Source organism: Triturus cristatus, chromosome 7, assembly GCF_964204655.1.
Source record: "Triturus cristatus chromosome 7, aTriCri1.1, whole genome shotgun sequence".
Lineage (NCBI taxonomy): Eukaryota > Metazoa > Chordata > Amphibia > Caudata > Salamandridae > Triturus > Triturus cristatus.
In genome coordinates this window covers 445,633,120-445,657,765 of record NC_140590.1, presented here as the reverse complement: position 1 = coordinate 445,657,765, position 24,646 = coordinate 445,633,120, and the positions used below count along the sequence as shown (strand labels likewise).

Here is a 24,646-nt window from a genome sequence, read left to right as displayed (position 1 = left end):
TACATTCTTCTAGAGGCTCCTGTAGATCTTAAAATAATGTGTGCCACTGCTCAATTTAGTGAAAAACACATCAGATCTGAGAAAGCTTTATTCCTGGTATGAATGGAAGCTGAATATCATGTGGTCAAAGACATTTAATGGGAATTCTAACAAAACAATAACAAACTAAGAAAAAATTATAACTAAAGGTTCAGAACACAATTGTTTTCCAGTCAACAGCCTGTGCAGATACTACTATATTTGATCAATGTCTCCTTAACATTTCTGCACTTCTGTTGTGGAGTAAGGGACTGAATCATATAACATGAGCACTGAAAGTGTTAGGTTAAGGCCTGTCTCTGCTACAGTTTGGGGCTAATTGATATGGAATTTTTCCACCTTAGACACTGGAAAAAAGGCTTTTTTTATATCACTGAAACCTTAACATATGTGTTGTTTTAGATGGGACATGTATCAGCATTTGTTGACATACCTAAAGTAAGAAATATAACACTGCACAATGACACAACGCAACAACACAGTCAAAACAGGTAATGTTAGCAAGAAGCCGCCGCATGCAGACACACCAATGGCAAAAAAACATGCCAAAAAACACTTGGCATGGATAATGCAAAGAGCAACAAGATGCCATAAAACAAGTGCATTTATGCACTGAAGCCACATTGTTTGGAGCTAGTCACACCATTAAGAGCATATATTAGCACCATGCAAAAATGTATTGTAATGCTGCCCACGCTATCTCAACTCATCAAGACCTTCTTACTATTCAATCACTTGCTACCAAGTCACACGTTTTTGTTCACATAGCTTCCTTCAAAAATACATTTCTTACCTTTTCTTCAATTTCTGCTGCTGTCTTTTTGGTGATTTCTAAGTTCTCCACCAAGGCTGTGTCCCCCAGAAAGTTTCCAGAAGCAGAGGAGAGGCGAGAAAGCAAATTATCCTCTAAGGTTTTCAAGGTGATCTTAAATCCGTTTTGTTGTTTTGTGAGGTTTGACTGTCAAGGAAATGTAAAGCGGTGAGAACATGGAACATGTGTTGAAGGATGTTGCAACATAGCATGAGTTCCCAAAAGTACAAGTTTAAATCAGTTGCATGATGAGCATTTAGGAAACCTGTCTGCATTTATTAAATGATGAAAGTGGCTTAGAAAGGTTAAGATCTATAAAATTGTAGAGTCAAATTGTTGACATAGGCACATGTCAAGTATTAAGTAATGTTCTGTAGAAAACTATACAGTGCACTAAATATTATTAAAATACTGTAACGGTCACACTTAACACAAGTCTATTAGTCAAATGAAACTTCATGCATGATCAATAAAGAAGAAATCTTGGCAGTGAAGTCCAAACCTGGGCACACCATTTCTACTTAGTATGATGGATTATTTCAATATTGGGTCTAAGATAGGAAGGCTCTGGCTACAAAGGGGGAAGAGGTCCCTGTGCAAAGAGCCTGCTTTCAATAAGTTCATCCATTTTATCTCTCTCAAAACACACATTGCTCATGGAATTTCAATAACTTCACCTCCTTTAGTGGAAGGGCATGGAAGAGATTTTGCACAAAGTAAATGCAAACATTATTTTCATTGACCATTTATCACAATGTCTGCTCCCTTGTTAAGTACGCTTACCAATGACATTTGACATTGCAGTTATAACACTGGCACTAACTTACTGTATTCAAGGACAACATTGATATAGATACCCTTTTCTGTTCTAGGTATTTCTATTGTGCACAAGACACCACAGAGTATCTTCTGCTTCCCAAATATGCATATTTATATAATTTTCATAAATGTCTTCTCTGTTTACTTATCCAACTAAGTAATTATATGGGTTACCCTTTCATTGGATTCATAACTTGGTGTCAACTTTATATACCACTTCCATGAGGAGGACACCCAACTGCATATTTATTTTGTCAATGAATAGGACAGTCACATTTCTTCCAGTAATGATATCCCGTTAATAGCTGGATGGTCCTGACTTAGCTTGCAGTCAACCAAGTGGCCACTCACATATTTCCAGAACCACCCTCCTCTTTGTCTGGCTTTTTTCCCAACTATCTTAACTCTTCATCCTTTTAAGAATGAATGATTCATTGCCCCTTAAGTGGCCATATCTAACCTAAAACATAACAACACCTGTCATTTCAATTACTGGGGGTTTAGTGCAAGCTTATGTGAAATTTAGTCTTGTATTTTAACATTTAAAGTTAATTTATCTGGAGGATGACCTATTTATCTGAATAAGTGTTCTATACTTTCCTTTAAATTCTCTTTGTACAGGTCAGTTTTAAAGTCTGCTTTCATTCTGGTGCTTGCCTAGAGTGTCTAGGTGTATCACCAATGCTGAAACAAGAACAGGTAATATCATGCTAGAAACTGACCATGACATCTTTACAAATACCTTTAAACTACTCCTCTGCGAGTGATTATTCATTTGTGTTCGCTGAATAGCATGTGTGCACAGTAAAGTACTAGGTGTGCAATGGAAAGATAGTGTAAAGAGCCCACCAGAAATACTGATGGAGAACGGATCGGTAGCTAATATCTAAGGTTTCCATCTGGCTGGTAATATAGCAACCTGGCTTATATTTGTATGTCTATGCCAGTAAAAACTCGAAAAAAATATTAAAATCAGGTATTCTTCCTGTTTGAAATATAAGCCTAAAACAGCAATCACTGAAAGAAACAGCTTAAAGAGTATTTGAAATCTCCCTAAATTACTTTGACTGACCACTAAGGCAAACAAATGGGTAAAATCAATGTCAGAAAATAATACTGAGAATTTGAGACAAAAACATTTTCACCTACCAGCTCTTGGCCCTTCCTGAATAGCAAACTCTAGAAATGGGAAGAATTTGTATTTGAGAAATATGAAACCCCTATAAATGTCTGATGCAACCTTGTACGTTGCATAATCTCCTCCAGTACTAATCCCTCGTTATACTTATAATAAAACATAAAGTATTTCTGTATGTCAACTGTAATCCAAAATAACCTACTGATAAATATCACAAATAGTTAAGATTTGGGAAAATATAGGTAGGGGCACTACGCCAGGGATGGTTATCAAAACTTGGTGGCCACTCCTATTTCTAACCCTTTGAGGGTAAACTAATTTATTTTTCAAGTTCCCAACATAAGCATAATCCACTTTCATGGCACAGTTCAAACTTTACTTTAGACCAAATCTTACAAATTATTTTTTTAATCTTCAGAAAACAATGTCAGCACAAAATCAAAATGCACTATCTCTAAATTGAACATTTTTGCAATAACTCAGAGAAGAAATGAATTAACTCACAATTTCGATGTCTTGGGCTGAATTATTGCAGAGATTAAAAGTCTGATCTGATATTGTAACACTGTTTAAAACACCTGGAAGGTAACAATGAACTAATTTCCATTTTTTCAATCATGGTTCTCTGTCAGTGTCTGAAAGTTCCTTTCTCTTCTTGGTTGAGAGCAAATAGTTCAAGAGAATGTCACATTAACCTATATGGGATTCTTTTTGTTTTGTTTTACACAACAAGGTCATAATTATTGAAGTACATTTTGTTCTATGGCGAACGCAATTGTGGATCGTTTAGTAAATAAGAGAGGGAGAATAAGGGCAAGAGTAGGAAAGAGAGCGAGAAAAAAGGGTGACAGAGAGAGCATGTGTGTGTCTGTGTGCATGTGTGTGTGTGCATGCGTGTATAGATTCATTTCACTGGCATGCATGATAGTTCATTCTATCTCGCTTTACAGCTGACAGAATAGAGCTAAAATGTGGAGTTCCCCATGGAATCTGCATTTTCTACACAATTATTTGATATCTATATGAGGCCCTGTTAGACCTGGCCCTTTTGGCATGCTTATCCCCAAACGTTTTGCTTCTTGCCTCCTATTTGTCTGATCCTGATTTTGATGCCCATATGATTCTGGGCACTGTACAACTGCTGATCAGTGCTAAAGTGCATATGTTCTCTGTGTAAATTGTGATTAGATTGCCTATCCATGATTGGCATATTTGGTTTACTGGTAAGTCCCTAGTAAAGTGCACGGTGTGAGCCAGGGCCTGTCAATCAAATGCTTCTAGTGGGCTTGCAGCACTGGTTGTGCCACCCACATGAGTAGCCCTGTAAATGTATCTCAGACCTACCACTGTAGTTTTTGTGCATGCAGTTGTGTACTGACATGTTGCCCTGGCAAGTGCATCCACTTGCCAGGTCCAAACCTTCCCTTTCCTTCCATGTAAGGCACCCCTAAGGTAGGCCTTAGGTACCCCCACGGGCAGGGTGCAGTGTATGTGAAAGGTAGGACTTGTTCTAGTGTGTGTGACATGGCCTGATAGTGAAATACTGTGTAATTCGTTTTTCACTGCTGAAAGGCTATCTGTCCCATAGGCTTATAATTGCACTGTAACATTTTTACATGTGTAAATTGCAATAGGGACAATATGGGAAAATTGAGTTTAGACTCTCTGAACACAGAATTTATTAACGCACCTTTTGGTGAAGGTGGTTTTTCAATCCTGTGTTTGAAAATGCCACTTTTAGAAAGTGGGCATTTTCTTACTTCAGAGAATCAAGAGGTATGCTGTTCCTAGAAGTGAAAGAGAGGAAGAAACACTGCTCTGGAGTCACGGAGCGCACAATGGCGTCTCGTCCGACTCTTCCTGCCGGTATGTGGAGTGCGGCAGACCTACCCTCCGGACTCTAGGTGCGAGGAGTGCGGCGGAACTAGCCTCTGGACTCTTGGAGGGTAGGACCGCCGCACTCCGCGTACCAACAGGAAGTTAGTCAATACGGATAGAGGAGTTGGCCTAACAGCTAGGGTGGTCAACCTCGAATCTGGGGAACCGGGTTCGAGTCTCGGCAATGACGCTGAACATCCTGTGATTCTGAGCAAATCACTTAATCTCCCCGTGCCCAAAAAAATTATGAATGTGTCCTCATGTAACGCAACTGGTGCAATGTAAAGCGCTCTGATACCCGATACCGGGTCAAGTTTGCGCTATGTAAAACTCCGTAAAAAATAAATAAAAACTCGCCATTGTGCGTCCTGTGATTCCAGTGCAGTTTTACTCCTTGGGCTCCCACATTTTGGGTCCCTACTGATGAGGCTCCTGCTTGTTGAAGACGCACTGACTACACACTCTTCACACTCTACTCACCACTGAAATATACCACACGCCCAACACAGACCCCCTTCATCTACAGCCTGGACTATGGTCTAAAAAGACCTCCAGCACAGAGCCCCCATGCGGGGCCCGTTGCATCGTGTTCGTTACAACGCAAGTCGTTACAACGACTTGCGCTGGAGTGCGCTGGACTTAGGAATAGTATGATTCATTATTACACCTCCAGCCTAAGTAACAGTAGGGAAGGTGTCGAAATAGTAAATCATACTATTCCTTAGTTTAGAGCACCATCCAGTGCAAGTCGTGGTAACGACTTGGGTTGTAATTACTGCGATGTAGACATACCGCGGTGTAACGACCGCATTGTAAAGGTCGTTCTCCCCATTGGGCATTACAGCACCGGCCCTAGGAGCTGCCCTATGATGAAGCAAGACACCCCTTGGGATATGTGAGGGCCCTTGCTCCTTATAGGAGCTATTTCTCTTTCTTCCTCTGTTCCACTTCTAGGAAAAGCATGCCTCTTGATTCACTGTTCATAGGTTAGGGCGTGTATGCTGGACCTTTATTGCCCTAGGTCACTCTTTGATTTATAACTACATTTTCTTACTTCACCATTCTGTGTGCCTTTGGCTGTTTGTGTATTCAATGTCTGGTGTGTGAGTGACTGGAGCTAAGATGTGCATTCACTCTAGACAGTCACTAGGGAGGTTGAAGTGTGCCCTTCCTTGCCTGGGTTACTCATTGCAAGGCTGAATAGACCTGGTCTGCAGTTAGAGTGGTGAGAGGAGTTTTGCTTACATCTGAATAGGCTGTGTTTCCTTTTGCACAATGCTGTCTCTGCCCTGTGGTCATGCTGCACCAGGGAGGAAACGATTGGTTTGAACTGGGTTCAGAGACCCTGGCCAAAAGGAGAACAAAGACATTTTGGGGTATAAGTATTACACCTAAAACACCAGGACTTCAGATTACTTCAAGGAACAAGAGGACCTTGCCAAGGAGAAGAGCTGGAGAGGTGTAAGGAGGAGTACTGCCCCTTTGCTGTGTGGGGTTGCCTGCATTTGCTGCTTCTGTCTGTGGTGGAGGAAAAGGACTAACTCTTTTTGCCCTACTGTGGTATCCTGCTAGTGAAGGACTCTCTAAGGACCTGTGTGTGCTGGCCTCCTGTTCTGGGAAACTCAGGGATACCAAAGTTTCCAGGTGGTTCACTCTACAGAGCTTTACCTTCACATTGGTTTGTGTGCTTGGTTCTGCAAACGATCTGCGTGCTTTTTTTTTTTTCAAGAGCCCCGTGAATTTTGCTGTACTAGAGTGCTGGATTCGGTACCTCTTTCAAAAAGGAGAGATGTGCGTGTTGAGCGTGGTGCTCTTTATCCTTACTAGGAGAAGGCCTGCTGGAAGCGTGTGGTGAGCGCTTTAGTGGTGTTCCAATTGCCATGAATACTGCTGGCTGGCATTTCTCCGATCTCGCCTGGTGGGGGGCTGTGTGCAGAACCCCAGGAGGGGAGAGTGTATGCTCTTGACACTCGCATTGTGATTCCTCCTTTCCCCAGCCTGTAACAGCAGGGGTTGTGCCGATGGGAAGTGGAGCGGCCACGGCGTCTTCCGTGTGGCATTTGGGCAGGAGAGGTTGCCTAGCAACCTGCCAAAACAGATGCTTGGCCCTCGCACATCCCCAGGAGCAGGAGAGTCCCAGCCCAGAAGAAGTGACAGCAAGAGAGACTGTGCTGCAGCGGAGAAGTCTGCTGATGCCTGCGATGCCACCTCAGGTTCAAGGAGTCCCTGGGGACTTGCTGGAGTTTCTCCTGTACCCCATGGGGGAAGGACTAACAGTGTGTGTGCCAGCAGGTGGTTGGCTACAACCTCCCAGCCACAGCATGACCTGAGTAGGTCTCTGACCTCACTGCCCCGAAGTTGTGGGTGCTGGGAGCCAACAGTAGCGAGGGCTGCACTGATTGGTCATGGGCAGCTCCAGTTTCAGTATGTGTAGCAGCTGTACCGCACTTGCGGGCAGCTGCCTTAGAGCATTCTACGAGCGGAAAATCCAGAGATGTCTCCCCATCCCCTATCCAAAGAAAGTGCGAGTTGCCGGTCACGGGTTCTCTAGCTTAGCCCCAGTGAATGGGACTCTCTCCCTTTTAACCTGCAATCTAAGCCTGACCTGGTATCCTTCAGAACAACATTGAACACCAGGTTCCTCACTCCAGCCTTTAGCTAACACACACCCACACAGAGTTGCTATCCCTGATCTTTTAGGGTGGGCTGCTACTGGAGGTCTACATAATCTCACCACACCTCACTGCATCACTCCTAAATGGGTGCTAGCGCCATGTTACCCGTGGGAGTACGAGTGCCCTGTAAATACACCTAACAAACAACTAACATGTACAACTTCTTTCAATATTCATTCACAGCAATTCTATCAGCCCAATTGTTCCCTTTCAATGATTATCTGTCAAATTGGATATTTGGTCGAAAGTACACATGTTAATTTGTAGCTAAAATGATATTCCCATCATGTGCCTAGGTGACGTTGGCCGTTGGACCACCAATGCTTTTATGCTTAAATGTATACTTATGTGACCTTACCTCCGATTGTAAGGCTAAGAGGGACAGATAATAAACAGAGGACTTCAAGGCAGTGCAGTGCGAATGCCTGACTCTTTATTGATTTTAAAATGGATGTTCAATTAAAGTCTTCAGTCTGAGTGATTTTTCCCGATGCCGCTATGTACCTAAGTATTACTTCCTTGAATCAACGTAAATTGTCCAATTACTCTAATAACTCCATGCGTCATCCGAACCTTTCCGACGCATAGACCGCTGTCCTTAATAAACTGGACAGTCGTGTCTCTGGATGGATCCCTTCCTGGCTATTACTTTAGCTGCACATTAGAGCATCAGTGCTCATCTCAATGAATACGAAGTGCATTAGGAGATAATTGCTAGGTACACTCCATACACATCACATTACAAGATGGCTGACCGACAAGCTTAATGCAAAAAAGCATTAAGGAATATTGTGTAATGAGGGTCTTACAGGACAAGCTAGAGGTTCAGGGACAACCCCCGGGAATGCACAACAAATTAGAAATTCAGTTTTAGTGTCAATGACTCCAAAGCGCAGAGGAGGGTCACTGCTAGTCACGCACAGTACACAACACATTGGAATATAAATAAATGCAAGTCACATGGAACAAACATGTTAGAATATCAATGACAGATGCAGAGAATGCACACAACACGAAAGGATAAATGTTAGTCACAATTAATACAAAGATCGGCAGGGGGATCAATTTTGATCCCACAAAATACATAACATATAATATAAATGCAAGTCAGTCAATGCTATTCACCGTGTGGACACAACCAATTAGTAGTCCGTGCTTGTCACACTGAAAACTGTATGAAACCAGACTGCAGTATTAGAGCAATCCTCACCACAGTGAATACACAACACATTAAAGAATCAGCAGCAGTCACATCCAATACACTACAAATTTCAAGAATCATAATTGTCACCAAAAAACTCCGAAGACCCTGTTTGCCAGTTGCCGATTATTTGTTCCAGGATGGATGGCTTGGGAGCATCTTTAACATCTAATCCTCTCACTGCGCCTTTTTCTTATGTCAGTTTGTCTAGAGTTGTAGCTCAGTTCCCTTTTCGTTTTGCAAAAATGTTAAAACACGCAAAATAGTATTGGAAATAAGAAATGAGCAATTCATACAGGCAATGGAATTAGTGGAAGTTAAGAATCTTGATTCTCAAAATTCCAGTGAACAGATTTGAAATGCCAAAAAATAACCTCCAGATTTTAAAGGTTTCCCAGATTAGAAATTTCTAGTTTCCTAACTGCATCTATTGCCGATCTCTAGCCTACCCATGGATGAAGAGCACTCTTAGTTCAGACCAAAACCTTTTTACCTGAAACCTGTCTGGAGAAAGCCAACGTCATAAACTCAAGAGCTGCATGTCTGGAATACCTTGAACTATTCCTTCCAAGGTGACATGATTTAAGTCAATGGCATGCACTGTTCTAATATTTTAAATTCCAATCTGGTGCCAAACATACACAGGAATTATCTTACTTTACTGAGGTCCCCATTTCTTGCCCAGGTCTCGAGCTTCTTCTGACTAGGGGTGGGTGGAATTTGCGAAATCCACTTTCGCAAATTATCGCGAAAATGTTTAAAATTATCGCAAACAAGCGGAAATATTGCGAAGATGCGGAGATTTTTTTCCTGCATGTTCGCAAGATTTTCTGCATAGTTGCGGGTCGCCAACTTACCCATGTGGTTGCTCGCGGGCAGGGCCATCTTGTTTTGAGTTGTCTCGCGGTGCATAATCGCGAGAAGAAAGACGTGATCGCGCGACGCATGACTTCACTGTGGGCGCGAACTGTTGCGAGACAGCGCAAATGGCTAAAAACAATCCAACATCTCATGGAGAACGCGGCCGAATCAAGAAAACTTGTCGGCGAACGCAGGGATTCAGGTAAGGCGATCGCGCGTGCGCGAGAATGTATTATTTTACAGCGTGAGCAAGAAACAAATTATCGCCAAGCTGCGGAAATTTTGACATTTTCGCGCTCTCCGCGGAACGCGAAAATGTCAAATTATCGCAATTTCCGCGAACGGAACGAAATTTTTGCCCAGGCCTACTTCTGACCTGTAGCCTTCCGAAACCCACCGGCAGAGCTCCCGGAGCAGAACACAACAAGCAGAGACATTTTTTTAGCCTTGAAATATCAACTGAATCCATTGACTAAGCCTGAGGCAAGGCACGCTACGAGTCTTGTTGCTACTGTTTTTTTGTCCATCATTTGAACAAATGAAATGCAAATTGTAGTGTTTGGTTTAAACTTTATAGTTCTTTAATTTGTTGTGATTGTCAAATTCAGGACAGTTTTAAAAAGCGCCCAACAACAAAACCACCATCCAACTACTGAAAACGTAACACCAAATAAGTAATGTCAAGGTGCTGTATCGTGTACACAAATGACCTCTACCACAGTCCTTCACTGGAACATTGATGCAATCCTGCGGCTTAACAATGAAGACAAGTCTTTAGATGAACCCTCATACCGTTGACACTCTGTCAAGACCCTGATCCAGCTCATCATTCTAAAATCTACAGGAAAACTTGGAGATGGTATCAATAGGGCAATGTGAATCCATTCTAGAGTTTTGGGGAACGTGTACAATTGGACATCCTCAATTTCACTTATTGGGTTCGTGGCTTCATTATAACTGAATGGGTCATTGCCAATAGCCACACTGACACTCAGAAAATCCAGCAACTTGACAATATTGCTCCTTTAAAAAAATTTGGCCTAAGCCCATTCATTCTTACTTCTCCAGATACTTGGACATTGCGATCTCTAGGATAATTCAACCATGTGGAATAAGGTTGGATATCCATTCACTTCCTAGTTGCAGGTTCTAGGGCAGCTCACGTTGGTAGCAAAATATACACACTATTACTATTTGGCAACTTATCTTAAATGAGAGCAGATCCCATTGGACATCTAGCCATTTGCTAAATGCAAACATAACATTAGACACTAGTTTGATACTGTTCTTAGCAGGTTCAGAAAAGAAAGCAAACAGAATGCACGTTGTGTACTCTATAGAGAAGGCTGTATGTCACTACATCGAGACCCATTGCCCTCTGGGTCTCTACATTAGAGGCAATACATTGTGGAAAACTAAAACAGCGATATGATTAAGCATTCACTAAAGACATGAATTCTCTCTAGTTGAAACATGTTTCTTGTCTTATGTTGACTAATGTCCGGACTCCATTTTGTATTGTCGTGCCTCCACGTGCTCAGCACGAGAAGAGTCCTACCTCTTTGCTAGTTGTTCTTGTAATCTGCCTAGTAACAGTCTATAAATAGCTCCTTTGTCCGTCTGACGCATGCCCAGACTTGACCACATCTGTTATCAGTTAGTCCTTGCTTGACCATGTTTTCGCGGGCTCAGGAAATTAGTTACTCCGCCCACATATTGATTCTGTATCGAAAATGCCCATAAAAGGTAATGAATTTCGCTTCATGTTGTATCCACCCACTTATGAGCCCCTCTTTTGTGCATAAAAGGGGACCATGTACGCAAGTTCTTTGTGCTACTCTATGCAATACTGAAGAGTGTTGTATAGGTTGTAGGACCACCCTTAAGGGTTAATAAACTCTGTCTTTGTACTTTGCAGTTTCCGTGCCAACTTCCTTCCAGGTTTTATTACAGGAGAGCGAACCCTTGTACTCTGCGGGCCTAGCTGGGGCCTGTATTCATCAATTGGCGCCCGTCACGTGGGGCTCATCGGCGACTCGGATGCTCGAAGGACTGGTCGTGACGAAGGTGAGGAATTTGGCCGGGGATGTGATCACTGCCAGTGGCGTCTTTTAGCCCTGGCATCCCGAGGTTTTCTTCCTCCCCTTCCGAACTGACCTTCTGGGTGGCGCCGGTCCTCGACTGAGACCTCTTCTGTCGGTTTTGCCGTGACAGCCGTTTGGGCGAATTTTGGAGCTTGGCAGTTGGAATCTGGATACTCTTGATTGGTGAGAACCGTTGTACGGTACTTGCTCCGAGTTTTGAAGCCTGGGTTGGCTATTTGAGTTTGGTTTTGTGATGACCGGTCATGCTTTGTATTGATTACTGTGAGAATATATGCGTTGCAACACATATAGGCAGGTAATGTGGAGATATTTCTCCGGAGCTGTGTAAATTTGAACGGCGCAACGTTTAAGTGCCATTTTTGATAATACTGCATATTTTGCATTATTTTTGAGCATGCCTGCTTTTAGCGCACTTCGTAAGTGGTGCTGCTGTTTTGGAAACCGGTTAAACCTCGAGGAATCTGCTCCAGCCCCCCCAGAGGGGACTCCTAATAGGGATATGTATGTGAAGCATGGTCTTTCTTCTATAATGTACAGCACAGTATGGAGGAAATACACCAAAAAGGATCCTGAGTTGCGCTGGCCTTTGTATGGATCATTTGATGTGCGTAAGATTGAGTATGTGGAACAGTGTATGTGTAAACGGCGTGCTCGGCAAGACATGTTTGAATGTGTACGGTTATGGGTGAAGGAAGTACGTGAGCGAGAGAAACGTGAGAAAGCGCTGTTTGATAAAGAGCAACGGAAGAATGATCATGTGCGAGCACAGGAAGCGAAGCGTCAGGAGGAAAGAGAACTGGCGGAGAGGCAAGAGAAAGAGCGTAGGTTGCAAGTCTCGGGTCAATATGCTGTCCGCCAGCCACTCTATCCTGTCCTTACTAATCTTGAAGATGATTTTTATTTATTAGATCGTTCTCCGCCTCCTTATGCTGGCGTGTCGGCCCCGAGATCGCAGGAGTCTGGATTGGTTTCGGATAAGGTAGACACGCGGTCTATGTTGTCAGTCGAGCGTATGAGTGAGCTTCGGAAAATTTCTCTCCGTGCACTTAAGGGCAAGTTATCCCTCACTGAATTGTTGGACTCTTGGGAAAAGTGGCAGGATAGAGAGAAGTTGTATTTTTTGGGACACTTTTCTGATGAAGTGATTTCTGCCTTTCGGAAATATTCAGAAGTTTTTGAGCCTGATGATGTAGTATTAGATGCTAAAGCATTGCGTAACGGTGTTTTTTCTCCCTCTAAGGCACCTGATGCGGTTCGACGGCTGTTTGCATTACGGGACGCGGCGAGTGACCTTAAGGAGAGAGCGCGCCAAAAGGCAGGGGAACAGGAGCAGTCGAATCCACGTGTCGGCGATGACCAGTCATCTACCTCCCACTCAGATAAGAGCGAACTAGTGCATGCTAAACCGATGTGAGAGGCAGCACCTTTGTATGTTCCTCCTAAAGGAGCGGGAACTAGTTCGGATATTACTTCCGCCGATGCTAAGGGATATTTTGTGTATAATTGGGTCTATACTCCCTGGCATAGGGCTGATGTTATGGCATTGAAGAATGCTTTACCTGACCCCCGCAAAAACCCAGCTGCCTTTTATGAAGAGGTCGAAGGGGCCTTGAATTCTTGTACTATGACTTTGGCAGATATAGATTTGTTCTTTGGGCTCATATTACCACCGGATATGTGGAGATCTGTGCGGAAGGTGGATGATGTTCCCGCTTTTAAGGCTAAGTGGTCTGAAATTGAGGATGAGGATAGGGAAAGAAAACCCGCGCAAAAACCACAGCAGATTATTTTAGATCTTCCCGCTGCTATCTTGACTAAGTTGAAAACGATTATTCCCCCTAAAAAGATTGACTGGAATATGTTAGCATTGTGTAAACAGAAGGTTGATGAATCAGTCTCAGATTTCTTTACGCGTTTTGAGGAGACATTTCACGATTTTAGTGGTCAGTCACTTACGGATGATACGGGTAGACATCTTTTTGTGGATAAATATGTGGCGAATTTATTACCGGGAATAGCAGCTCGTTTAAAAGCGAGTGAAAGTTCCTGGTCCACTTCGTCTCCGGCATCCCTCCTGACTATGGCTCAGTATTATGAGCGTCAGGAACAAGAAGCGAAGGGGCAGGAGGAGAAGAAAGCGAAAGATTTGAAAACAAAGGTGATGTTAGCGCAAGTGTATGGTCCGCCTCGTCGGGTGTCGATAGAGGTAGGGGAGGATTCTATGGTCCCCCTTCGGGTCGGTCAGATGTAAATAGGAATCAATGTGCGTATTGTAAACGGTCGGGCCATTGGGCCAGAGATTGTCCGGTGTTGTATGCGTCTCGTCAGGGGCGTGGTCAAGGTCCAGCGAGAGGTAGAGGGGGTTTTTCGAATTTCAGAGGGAATTCTAATGATCATGCTCGCTTTGAACCTAACGCGCAGCAGCGAGATAAACCCAATGTATTTGATCGACAGCACCAGTACCAAATGTCAGGGATTGACAGCTCTGGGTACCATGATTCGCGGCATGCATAGGAATGCGTTGGATGGGGGTTGGAATCAGTTGAAGTGCCGGTTGATCAGAAGGGTCCTTATGTTTCAGCAAAGGTTTTGGGTTCTACTGATCGGTTCCTAGTTGATACAGGAGTGACCCGCAGTGCGCTATCCAAACAATTGGTTCCGAGGGCTCCCCCATCTGGCTTAATGGTTACATCGGTAGGGTTTGATGGTACACTCTCTCGAAGCCCTCTTTCCCGACCCCTTGCATTCCATGTTGATCCCTTTTCTGCACCCTGTCCGTTTCTGCTTGCCCCGAACACGCCTGATAACATTATGGGTCTTGATATGCTCAAGCACTTCAGAGCTACGATCCGCTGCTCCCCCGCTGGAGTACGTGTGATATTAAATGATAATCACCCGATGACAGACCGGATGTGTGTGGTTGCGGAGGAGACTGCATTAGCTTCCCTCCCTCGTTCTTTGTGGGCCACTTCGGATACTGATGTGGGACAGATGGTGATTCCGCCTGTCCACATTAGTGTCCAGGAGGGTGCGGTGCTACCACGCCTCCCTCAGTATCGTATTCCCCAGGAGGGGGAGGAGGCACTCATACAGATTGTGCAGGATTTGATTAAGGCGGGAGTAGTGGAAGAAGTTCCCTATAATGTTTGCAACAGTCCTATCTTACCCATTTTGAAGAAAGATACGGATACCAGGGTTTATTGGTTTATCATTGATTTAAGGGAAGTGAATAAGATTGTGATACCTCAGTATCCAGTGGTTTCTGACATCACGACGTTACTCACTTTGGTCCCGCCAACGGCGACCACGTTTTCAGTTATTGATTTGAAAAATGCCTTCTTTTCGATCCCTATTCACCCTGATAGCCGATACCTTTTCGGTTTTACTCTGAATAATAGGTCTTATAGATTTTGTAGAGTCCCTCAGGGCTATACAGAAAGCCCTAGTATTTACAGTCAAGCATTGAAAAGGCAGTTGGATTCCTTTGTTCTGCCCGAGGGTGTCGCCCTTATACAATATGTCGATGACATCTTGTTGGCGGCTGACACTCCTGAGCTGTGTGAGAAGAGTACGTTATCCTTGCTTTCCTTTTTGGCATCTCACAATCACAAGGTGTCGAAGAAGAAATTGCAATTCTGTAGACCAAAGGTGACTTATTTGGGTCACCTTTTGTCTAAGGAGGGGCGTGCACTCACGTCAGATCGTATTCAAGCAATTTTGGACACGCCAGTGCCTTCCACACAGAAGGACGTGCGTGCATTTTTGGGTCTTGTTTCTTTTTGTAGGCAATGGATATTGGGGTTTTTACACATAGCTAAACCATTGTTAGCCATTTTGACAAAGGACATACCAATTCCTCTTCCCTGGTCGAACGAGTGTGAAATTGCATTTCAGCAATTGCGACAGGCCCTTTGTTCAGCACCAGTGTTAGGGACCCCTGATTATACGAAGCCCTTTTCACTGTATGTGCATGAGAAAGATGGATGTGCATTATCAGTTTTAGTGCAGATGCACGGCGACAAGCAGCGCCCTTGTGCATATTTTTCAGCCGTACTTGATCCTGTTGCCTGAGCATTGCCTGGTTGTTTTCGCTCGGTTGCGGCGACAGCTGTGTCAATACGTCAAAGTGAGGGAATTGTGTCACAAACTGTTGGTATTAGTCCCCCATGCTGTTGATGCCCTGCTTAGTCAGACAAAGACGCAGCATTTGACCAGTGCCCGTTTAACGGGATATGAGTTGACGCTTTTGGCTCCTCATATTACGTTAAAGAGGTGTGTAACGTTAAACCCGGCCACATTGTTGCCGTTCCCGGAAACTCAGTCTGAAGCACGGAAGGCACACGACTGTATTCTTGTGACTGAGGAACAGACAAAGGGTCGTATTGATCTCCAGGATACGCCCTTTACAGATGTAGATGGAGAACTGTGGGTGGACGGATCATGCCTGAAGCTACCAGATGGTACGACTTCAGCAGCGTATGCAATCACCACACTGCAAACAATAGTGGAGACAGCACGCATACCACAGAAATCAGCTCAAGCAGCGGAACTGATAGCATTAACACGAGCATGTGAGCTCAGTGCAGGATTGTGTGTGAATGTTTATACAGATAGCCGCTATGCCTTCGGAGTAGCGCATGATTTCGGCCTACTCTGGAAGGAGAGAGGGTTTCTAACGTCACATGGAGCGCAGATAATGTACGGGGAGTTAGTCCACAACCTCTTGACTGCATTAACATATCCAAAGAAGATTGCTATAATTAAATGTAGTGCCCATAAGAAAGTGGTTGATAAAATTGGAGAAGGGAATGCTTTGGCAGACCGGGTGGCACGAGAGACTGCGATGCAGCCTGGTGCTACTGCAATGTATGTTGTGAAGTCACAGGCAGAAAGATGGCACGATGCTAGGAGAGAGGTGCTGGAAATACAGAGGACCGCTTCCGATAAGGAACGGGAGCAATGGTCCAATGATGGAGAATTAGATGACGAAGGATGTTGGAGAAATAAGCAGATGGATAAATGGAAGTTACCCACAGCCTTCGTACAACCTATGGTTCAGATGGCACATGGACTAGCGCATGTCGGAGCTTCCGCAATTGTTAAACTACTCACACGAGTTTGGGAGCATCCGGAGATCGCTAGTACGGCAAAGAGGGTAGTGCAGACTTGCATGATTTGCCTGAGGTATAACCCAGGAAAGGGTACACGAACTCCAGCAGGAGGATTTGCAACACCTACTGCACCCTTTGAGGTTTTACAGATGGATTACATTCAGCTTGAGCGCTGTAACAATCTGAAGTATGTTCTAGTAGTGGTTTGTGCCTTCAGCAAATGGGTTGAGGCATACCCTACGAAAGACAATACTGCAATGACTACAGCCAAAATGCTATTGAAGGAGTTCTTCCCTCGATACGGTGTTTGCAGATTGCTATGGAGTGATAACGGACCTCATTTTATAGCAGATGTTATAAAGTATATCCTGAAGGGTCTAGGCATTACCCAGAAGTTCCATGCAGTATTTCACCCTCAGTCTGCGGGATTGGTAGAGAAGTATAACGGTACTCTGAAGCTTAAGATCGCTAAGATCCAAGCTTCGACTTCTTTGACTTGGCCAGATGCTTTTCCGCTGGCATTATTGTCAATTAGATCGATACCGCATTCTCGAACCGGTCTCACACCTTATGAGATCGTCTTTGGGCGCCCAATGAATATTTGGGGTCCACCAAGACCTAAGTCCGTGTATGATGTACCTTGTGTAATGATGAATGATTATCTGGCACAGTTAACGGATAATTTGGTTTCTATTCATCAACAGGTCCGAGAGGCGCTCCCTGATCGGTCCACAGGTGAAGGTCATAATCTCCGACCTGGAGACTATGTTATGCTGAAGATTTTCGAAAGGACGAACAGTTTGGAGCCGAGATGGGTTGGTCCTGAGCAAGTCTTACTTGCAACGAGGACGGCTGTGCGGGTTTCCAATCGAAAGAACTGGATCCATTCCTTGCACTGTCGCAAAGTGCCGCCCGGATTGGTGGAGCCTGCTGTATTGACAGACCATCGAGAAATTCTGACTGCGGAGAAAGGCCGTGCTGTGGAACCGAACGACACTGAGGAGCTCTTTCCGGACCAAGCGATTCCTGGAGGAAGAAGATATCACCTCAGACCGAGGAAGTGACTGCTGTATCCAAAGTTGTCAGAACGGCCCTTAGGTTAGTGAAACGGAGAGCCAATGTGGCAAGGGGGGGGGATCAGCCCTGCATTAGTGTAGCGACACCCGTCTTGGCCCGCTGGTGAAGAAATCAACCGCTGCCTAAGGGGAAGAGTTCTGACAACCTTTTAGTTTCAGGAAGATATTGACTTTTTACTCTAAGATGGAGAAGAAGAAGATTCTTTGCGCAACAGGTTTTATTATTACAGTAGCTATTGTTGGTATAACCACATGGTTTGTTGAGGATGTGACTCCTGCCCGGGAGTTGCTTGTTTTGACTACTCCAGTGCCTGAGTAGCTCTACTTTTATACACTTCCGTATCAAGAACTGAAGCATCGTCAGTCTTATTTGAATAACACTTTCATCCAGATGTTGCATCATACCCACGTTGCCACGAATGCTATGAACTGTTGGATATGTGGTATGATGCCAGCTCATCAGAAGAAAGGAGGAACGCCATTCATACCTCTTCCTTTTTCTCACAATGGCTCCTGTAGAGCATGGTACACTTTGCTGTTTGCCACACGGAAACCTACAGTGGGACGATTACTTTTTAGACTTAATAGGGAGTGTCATCAAGATAAGGATGGTTATCCACAAGCGAATGGGACAATATGGGAATGGGAAGAGTACCGACCGGACAATGAATCAATTCCCTACATCTTCACGAACACCAGAGACACTAAAGGACAAGAGCGCTTTGTGATTCAGGTGGCGCAAGCTCAAGCGGACCTCTGTGTCCAGAGTGTGGGTCATATTCCTGTCGGTGTTAGTGATTGTATCATCGTGCTGAATATAGACGGGCTAAATAACAGTACTTTCTTAGCTTCCCATAACACATACTTCGTATGTGGGAATAAGGGTTATTATCGTTTACCGGCCGGTTGGTCCGGAGTATGTTATGTAGCATTCTTATTACCTCCTGTATTCTTAGCACCCGCATCTTATCATAAAGATTTGAAGTTGTTGAATAATGTGACTGTAAATAGGTATAAACGTACTCTATCTATTGATGACGTTGATCAAACTGATACTAGCTTACAGCAGTATATTGATTTTAATTTAGCATTGTTTTTCTTTGTTGGAGCTGCCCTAAATAGTAGGAAAGTTCGAAGATTAACAAGAGTTGTAGAGGCTGTGACAAATCAGACCGCTGCTGCTCTTGGGAATCTTACGGAAGAATTGCAAATTACTAGAATTGTTGCATTACAGAATCGTATGGTATTAGATGTTATGTTAGCTGACCGAGGTGGAGCGGGTAAAATTATCGGAAGTAGTTGTTGTGTGTTTATTCCTGACCATACGCCATCAGTTTATAATGCTATCAATAAGTTACATAAGATTGCAGCTGAAATCCATACAGAAAATGGCACTTGGACGTTGTCTGGATGGTTTTGGGCAATGATCACCACATGGGGGTGGAAGGTTTTGACTGGTCTTTGTATTATTGTAGCAATTCTGTTTTCTTGTTGCATTTGTGTCCAATGTGGTCCTTTACTTTGTTCCCTATGTGTGTCATTCTGTATTCCTGATAAGACAGCTATCGCCAATGTCACCTATCAGAAACATTTAACTAAAGAGGTAGAAGAGATGATGAAAATTGACATATATGATGATTATCCTAATAAGCCGAATGTCTTCAGTAAATGCTGAAAGGGTCGTCTGTTGAAAACTAAAACAGCGATATGATTAAGCATTCACTAAAGACATGAATTCTCTCTAGTTGAAACATGTTTCTTGTCTTATGTTGACTAATGTCCGGACTCCATTTTGTATTGTCGTGCCTCCACGTGCTCAGCACGAGAAGAGTCCTACCTCTTTGCTAGTTGTTCTTGTAATCTGCCTAGTAACAGTCTATAAATAGCTCCTTTGTCCGTCTGACGCATGCCCAGACTTGACCACATCTGTTATCAGTTAGTCCTTGCTTGACCATGTTTTCGCGGGCTCAGGAAATTAGTTACTCCGCCCACATATTGATTCTGTATCGAAAATGCCCATAAAAGGTCATGAATTTCGCTTCATGTTGTATCCACCCACTTATGAGCCCCTCTTTTGTGTATAAAAGGGGACCATGTACGCAAGTTCTTTGTGCTACTCTATGCAATACTGAAGAGTGTTGTATAGGTTGTAGGACCACCCTTAAGGGTTAATAAACTCTGTCTTTGTACTTTGCAGTTTCCGTGCCAACTTCCTTCCAGTTTTTATTACAGGAGAGCGAACCCTTGTACTCTGCGGGCCTAGCTGGGGCCTGTATTCATCAACATCATGGGACATTACATTGTCTTTACCCTTAAACTTATTTACATCAACTTTTTAAAATTATGTTGGTATATGGATTTAATTCTAATTTTATTGTAAATTATATTTTTAAAGTAATATATGTGGGAGAAAGTATTCATACATTATAAGGATAGCACAAATTACAGAGGAGTTTTGTGACCAAACTGAGGAATGAGGCTGAAGACTCAGTTCCTTTGTAAAGTCATGGGACTCCGAGGTAACTTACAATAACCTTTTAATGTAGGGCCTAGTGGCGTCACATAGGACTTCGCAGCCCCTGTGGTGCAGGGGGCCTGAGCTGCAGGAGGCCCCCTCAGCACAGTACTCTGGCCTGAGAGCTCCTGATTAAATCTGGAGCGGGGTCCCTCCATGTACCTTGCAGGGGGTCCCCCTCAAGTTTCATTATATTGATACATTGATAGGGCCTATTCTTTAAATCAGCAGTCTATTCATGAAAGCTAAACAATCAAATTGTAAGCAGGACAGTTGTTGGCTCTACCTTACTGGCACATCTTCAAAAAGCTGTGACTTCTGCATAGAGAATTTCCTTTTAATACAACAGAGCATGTTTTCTCTAAGACCCTTTATTCCTAATTAAACAATTGGGCAGGTTTCAATTTGTTTCCACACATACATTCAAACAGTATGGCACCATGTTTCATCTACTGTTTTCAGCATATATATCCTATTTGAAAAAAACATTTTTTTTCATGAGAACCAAATCAAAATAAGGCTGATTCATGCCTAATATGTTCCTAAATTGCCATCTTGAGATACTTGTGACACTTGCAGAACACTTTGCCTTTATCTCATGGTTTAACTCACAAGCAAAGTGTTTGATATCCCACTGTTAAGGAAAATAAATTAGGTTGTAAATTAGTGGCAAAATTGCGTAGGCAATGTCTTGAGCAGAGATTGCATAATGTAGCATTTAACTTATTCCATTTCATTAGTATCAGTGGTTAAAAGAATGAGGAGAATCCAATTTGTTCCAGTTGACCAACGAAATTTGGTGGACCTTCTAGATAAAAAGGGTCTAGTTTCTTCTATCTTTCTTGGTGACCAGTTTCTCATTAAATAGCCTACATTCTTTGGTTTAAACAGTTCCGTAATTTAAAAAAACACTGGGATCCATCTAAGAATGGATGTGAGTGTGAGGTCACAGAGTTGCTGGGTAAGGCAAGAGAATGCGATAGGAGCTAGGTGCCTGCAACTAAAAGCATTCTAAGCCTAGAGCCAACAAGATGATTTGTGTTTAGACCCAGTAAGCAAAAGGTAAAGGTTTGGATGACTTATGGTGGCACTTTATGTTGACTGAGAAGAAAAATAATGATTAATCAACCTCTATAATTGGCTTTTGCACTTTATTGGCTAGGGGAATGGGGAGGATCAGAACTACCTTCATAGATTGTCATTTAAAGTGGTATATCTCTCTTTAGGGCTGGCCTAAAGACCGCTTTAGATATCTCGCCAGCCTCATGTACTTCAAAAGGATATAATGAAGAAAATACATGCATGTAGAGGGGTTCCCTAACAACACTTTTTCACGATTGGTCTTTTGATATGTCACTCAAATTATACTCCATCCCACCGCAGCAAAAAGTATTGATCAACACATCAGGCCACTCCATTAGATGCTTTCACTTTGAGTGACTGTATTTTGCTGTTGAACATGTACACATACACCTAAAGAATAGCTATCCAAATGCAGAAATTATTAAACGCTTTCACTTTCCAGTTACTGATAGTTCTTATATATAGTAGATTTTACATCAACTATTTTCATAACTCTCAAGACATTTATTATAAATTACAATGTTCATTCCTCACTATAAGCCTGCTTTGCTATATTTACTTATGCTACAGAAAATAAGCATAAGTCACTAGAGAACCTAATGTATATGCAGTTTTTTAGGTTAAAACCACACCCCCCACAGCATTATGATTGACATTTTAACCACTTATCTGACTTGAGTGAACCCTCTAGTAACTACAAGCACTGTCAGTATGCAGAAAACACTCCACAAAAATCAAAGAATTTTGCAGATGCTCGGTGTCCTTCCTGGTACTGAGCTCCCCCTCTCCTCTAGAAAGAGGCACACAATTGTTTCATTCCAGCAGCATTCACACCACTTGAGGGAGCATCACAAGGCTGCAGTAATGCCCTTCTCCACTAGAGGGAGCTTCACAAGGCTGCAGGGAGTGTCAATAAGACTACATTAACACCACTCACCCATAGAGGACGCTTCACAAGGCTGCACTAACACCACTTGTCCTCAGAGAGAGAGTACAAAAATAATGGAGTGCACAAGACCTTTCTGTTCCTTTGAATGGTAGAGTGTGATCAGAAACTTAATTTGGACTCATTATTATGAACAAGCTTTGAAAAATAATAATTCCTATGGAAAACAAGCACAACTGTTTGAACCAGCAAAGTGAGTATGCACATTTATATACTAAAGTCACACACTCTCAGTTTGGTGCAGGTCATTATTCGCCAGGTTTCACTAATGCCAGACAGTAGTTACACCACTGACCTCTACATGAAGCTTAACAAGGCTGAACTATCAGCGTGCTCTTTGAGGGAGAGTACAAAAATAATCACAAACTCTCACATGGGGTGCATGAGTCCTTCTGTCACCAAAACAAATAACCAAGATAAGCTATTCAACTGTGTTGTACTTACAAGTGAATAAAAGTTTATATAAATGGTAGGGTGTGATCAGAAACTTTAATATAAAAAAATCAATCAAGAAATGTATTGAAATCTGTAACTTGGACTCATTATTATGAACTAGCTTTGGCAAATAATTAATCTTGTGGAAAACAAGCACAACTGGTTAAAATAGGAAAAGTGTGTATGCAAATGTATATACTAAAGCCACACACCCTCAGTTTAGTGCAGGTTATTCTTCACAAGGCTGCAATAAGGCCATACTCCTCTAGAGGGAGCTTCAAAAGGCTGTATTAAGGAAACTTTAGAAGGCTGAAGTAACACCACTCAGGCCTAGACAGTGTCAATAAGGTTGCATTAACACCACTCCCCCCCAGAGGGAGCTTCAAAAGTCTGCACTAACACCACTTGCCCCTAGAGGCAAAGTAATCGCAAACTCCCAGGTGGAGCGTGCATAACCTTCCTATCACCAAAACATGAACAACCAAATAAACTATTTAATTGTGCTGTACTTACCAGTGAATAGAAATTCCTATAAATAGTGAGGTATGATCACAAAGTTACAAAAACCACAAGAAATGTATTGAAATGTGTATTTTGGACTCATTATGAACTACCTTTGGCAAATAATGAATCCTATAGAAAACAAGCAGAACTGGTTAAAAGATTGTGTGCAGAAGTATATACTAAAGCCACAACCCCCTCAAGCTTGGTGCAGGGAGAGGAAACATGGCGGCAGGCTGACGCCGGTCGTGGCAGGTCCCGGCGTGGCGTGAGGCAGCAATGAAGTTAGCGGTGCTTTAGCTGAAGAATTAACCCGTGCGCGATGTGTGACGCAGCGCAGAGGTAAAAATAAGTAAAAAGGTTGTCTGGATTACCTTTAAAACATAATATTGAAGAGCCTTTGGGTCGGACATATGAGGCATATGAGTCAGGACGTGGCGGCTGAACGCGGGACCTGGAAGCACTTGGTGGACCTCTGGAGGAAGACGAGGTCAGTTGCAGCTTTGATCGGCTTCCGTGTTGGGGGGAGCAGCGTCAGAACAGTTTACTGGCCGACAGGATTGGAGGTGAAAACAGTAAAATCTGTGAATTTGAGCCGAGGAGGATGGAGTAGTGAGGAGCTTAGCTCGAGCCCGAGCTCACAGACAGAGGAGTGGGTAAGGCGCAGGAGCTGGGGAGGACTGCAAAATAAAGAAATAAAGGCTTGGTCGATGGAAAGGGATCTTCCATTCTCGATTCAGAAACCTGACAAAGAGAGGGGGAAGGAGAAGGGGAGGGAGTGTGCCGTAGTTACAGAAAATGCAATGGTGCTCAGTCTGGGTTGGAGACAAGGACTCCACAACTACGCCAACCGATAAAGGTGCCCCCGTACTTCAGATAAGAAATAGATACCAGCTGAGATCTCACCCGAGGTTAAAAACAGAGGGTGTAAAATTAATAGGGGGGGGAGGCGCTTAAAGAGGTGGTACCAACTAAACCTAAGAAAAAAGCTATAAAAGCGTAAAAATCAAAATTGGGGGGGGAAGACAAAAGCGGGGTGGCGATAAGGCAGCGCGGACATTGATAAAAACTGCTCCTTCCCTAAATTCCTACTTTAAAATAATGGATCAGGATGCAGCCCCTAAAGGAGGGGGGGAAAAAGGTGGCCAGATAAACCCTGTCCAGACAAATTCTGTCCCTGTTCAAAGGGAAATCGCTTTACACTATCAGCGGACGAAAGAAGCGGGGAGGGGGGGCAGTCCTAGGTAAAGTCCAGTCTGGGACATAGGAAGCATTCGGATACTCAAACTCCCTTCATACTACAGATATTTCCCCCATGGTAACATTAATGGCACCAGTCTCAGGTGACAGTCAACCACAACGTAGTGGCAGTACCTTGGAGGAGGAGGAAAATACAGATTCAACAGAAGGAGCAGAGGGGGGTAGGAGCCAGCTCAAAATAATGTTTCTGAG

General features: G+C 43.4%; 1 protein-coding gene across 1 annotated transcript in view; it reads right to left on the bottom strand.

The window, feature by feature from the left end:
• DNAH9 (dynein axonemal heavy chain 9) overlaps nucleotides 1–24,646 on the bottom strand; it is a 1,479,259-nt gene that overhangs the window by 525,432 nt on the left and 929,181 nt on the right. The window contains exon 56 of the mRNA XM_085616775.1: nucleotides 833–997. Coding sequence (XP_085472901.1) covers nucleotides 833–997 — 165 coding nt within the window. The remainder of the gene's footprint in view (nucleotides 1–832; nucleotides 998–24,646) is intronic.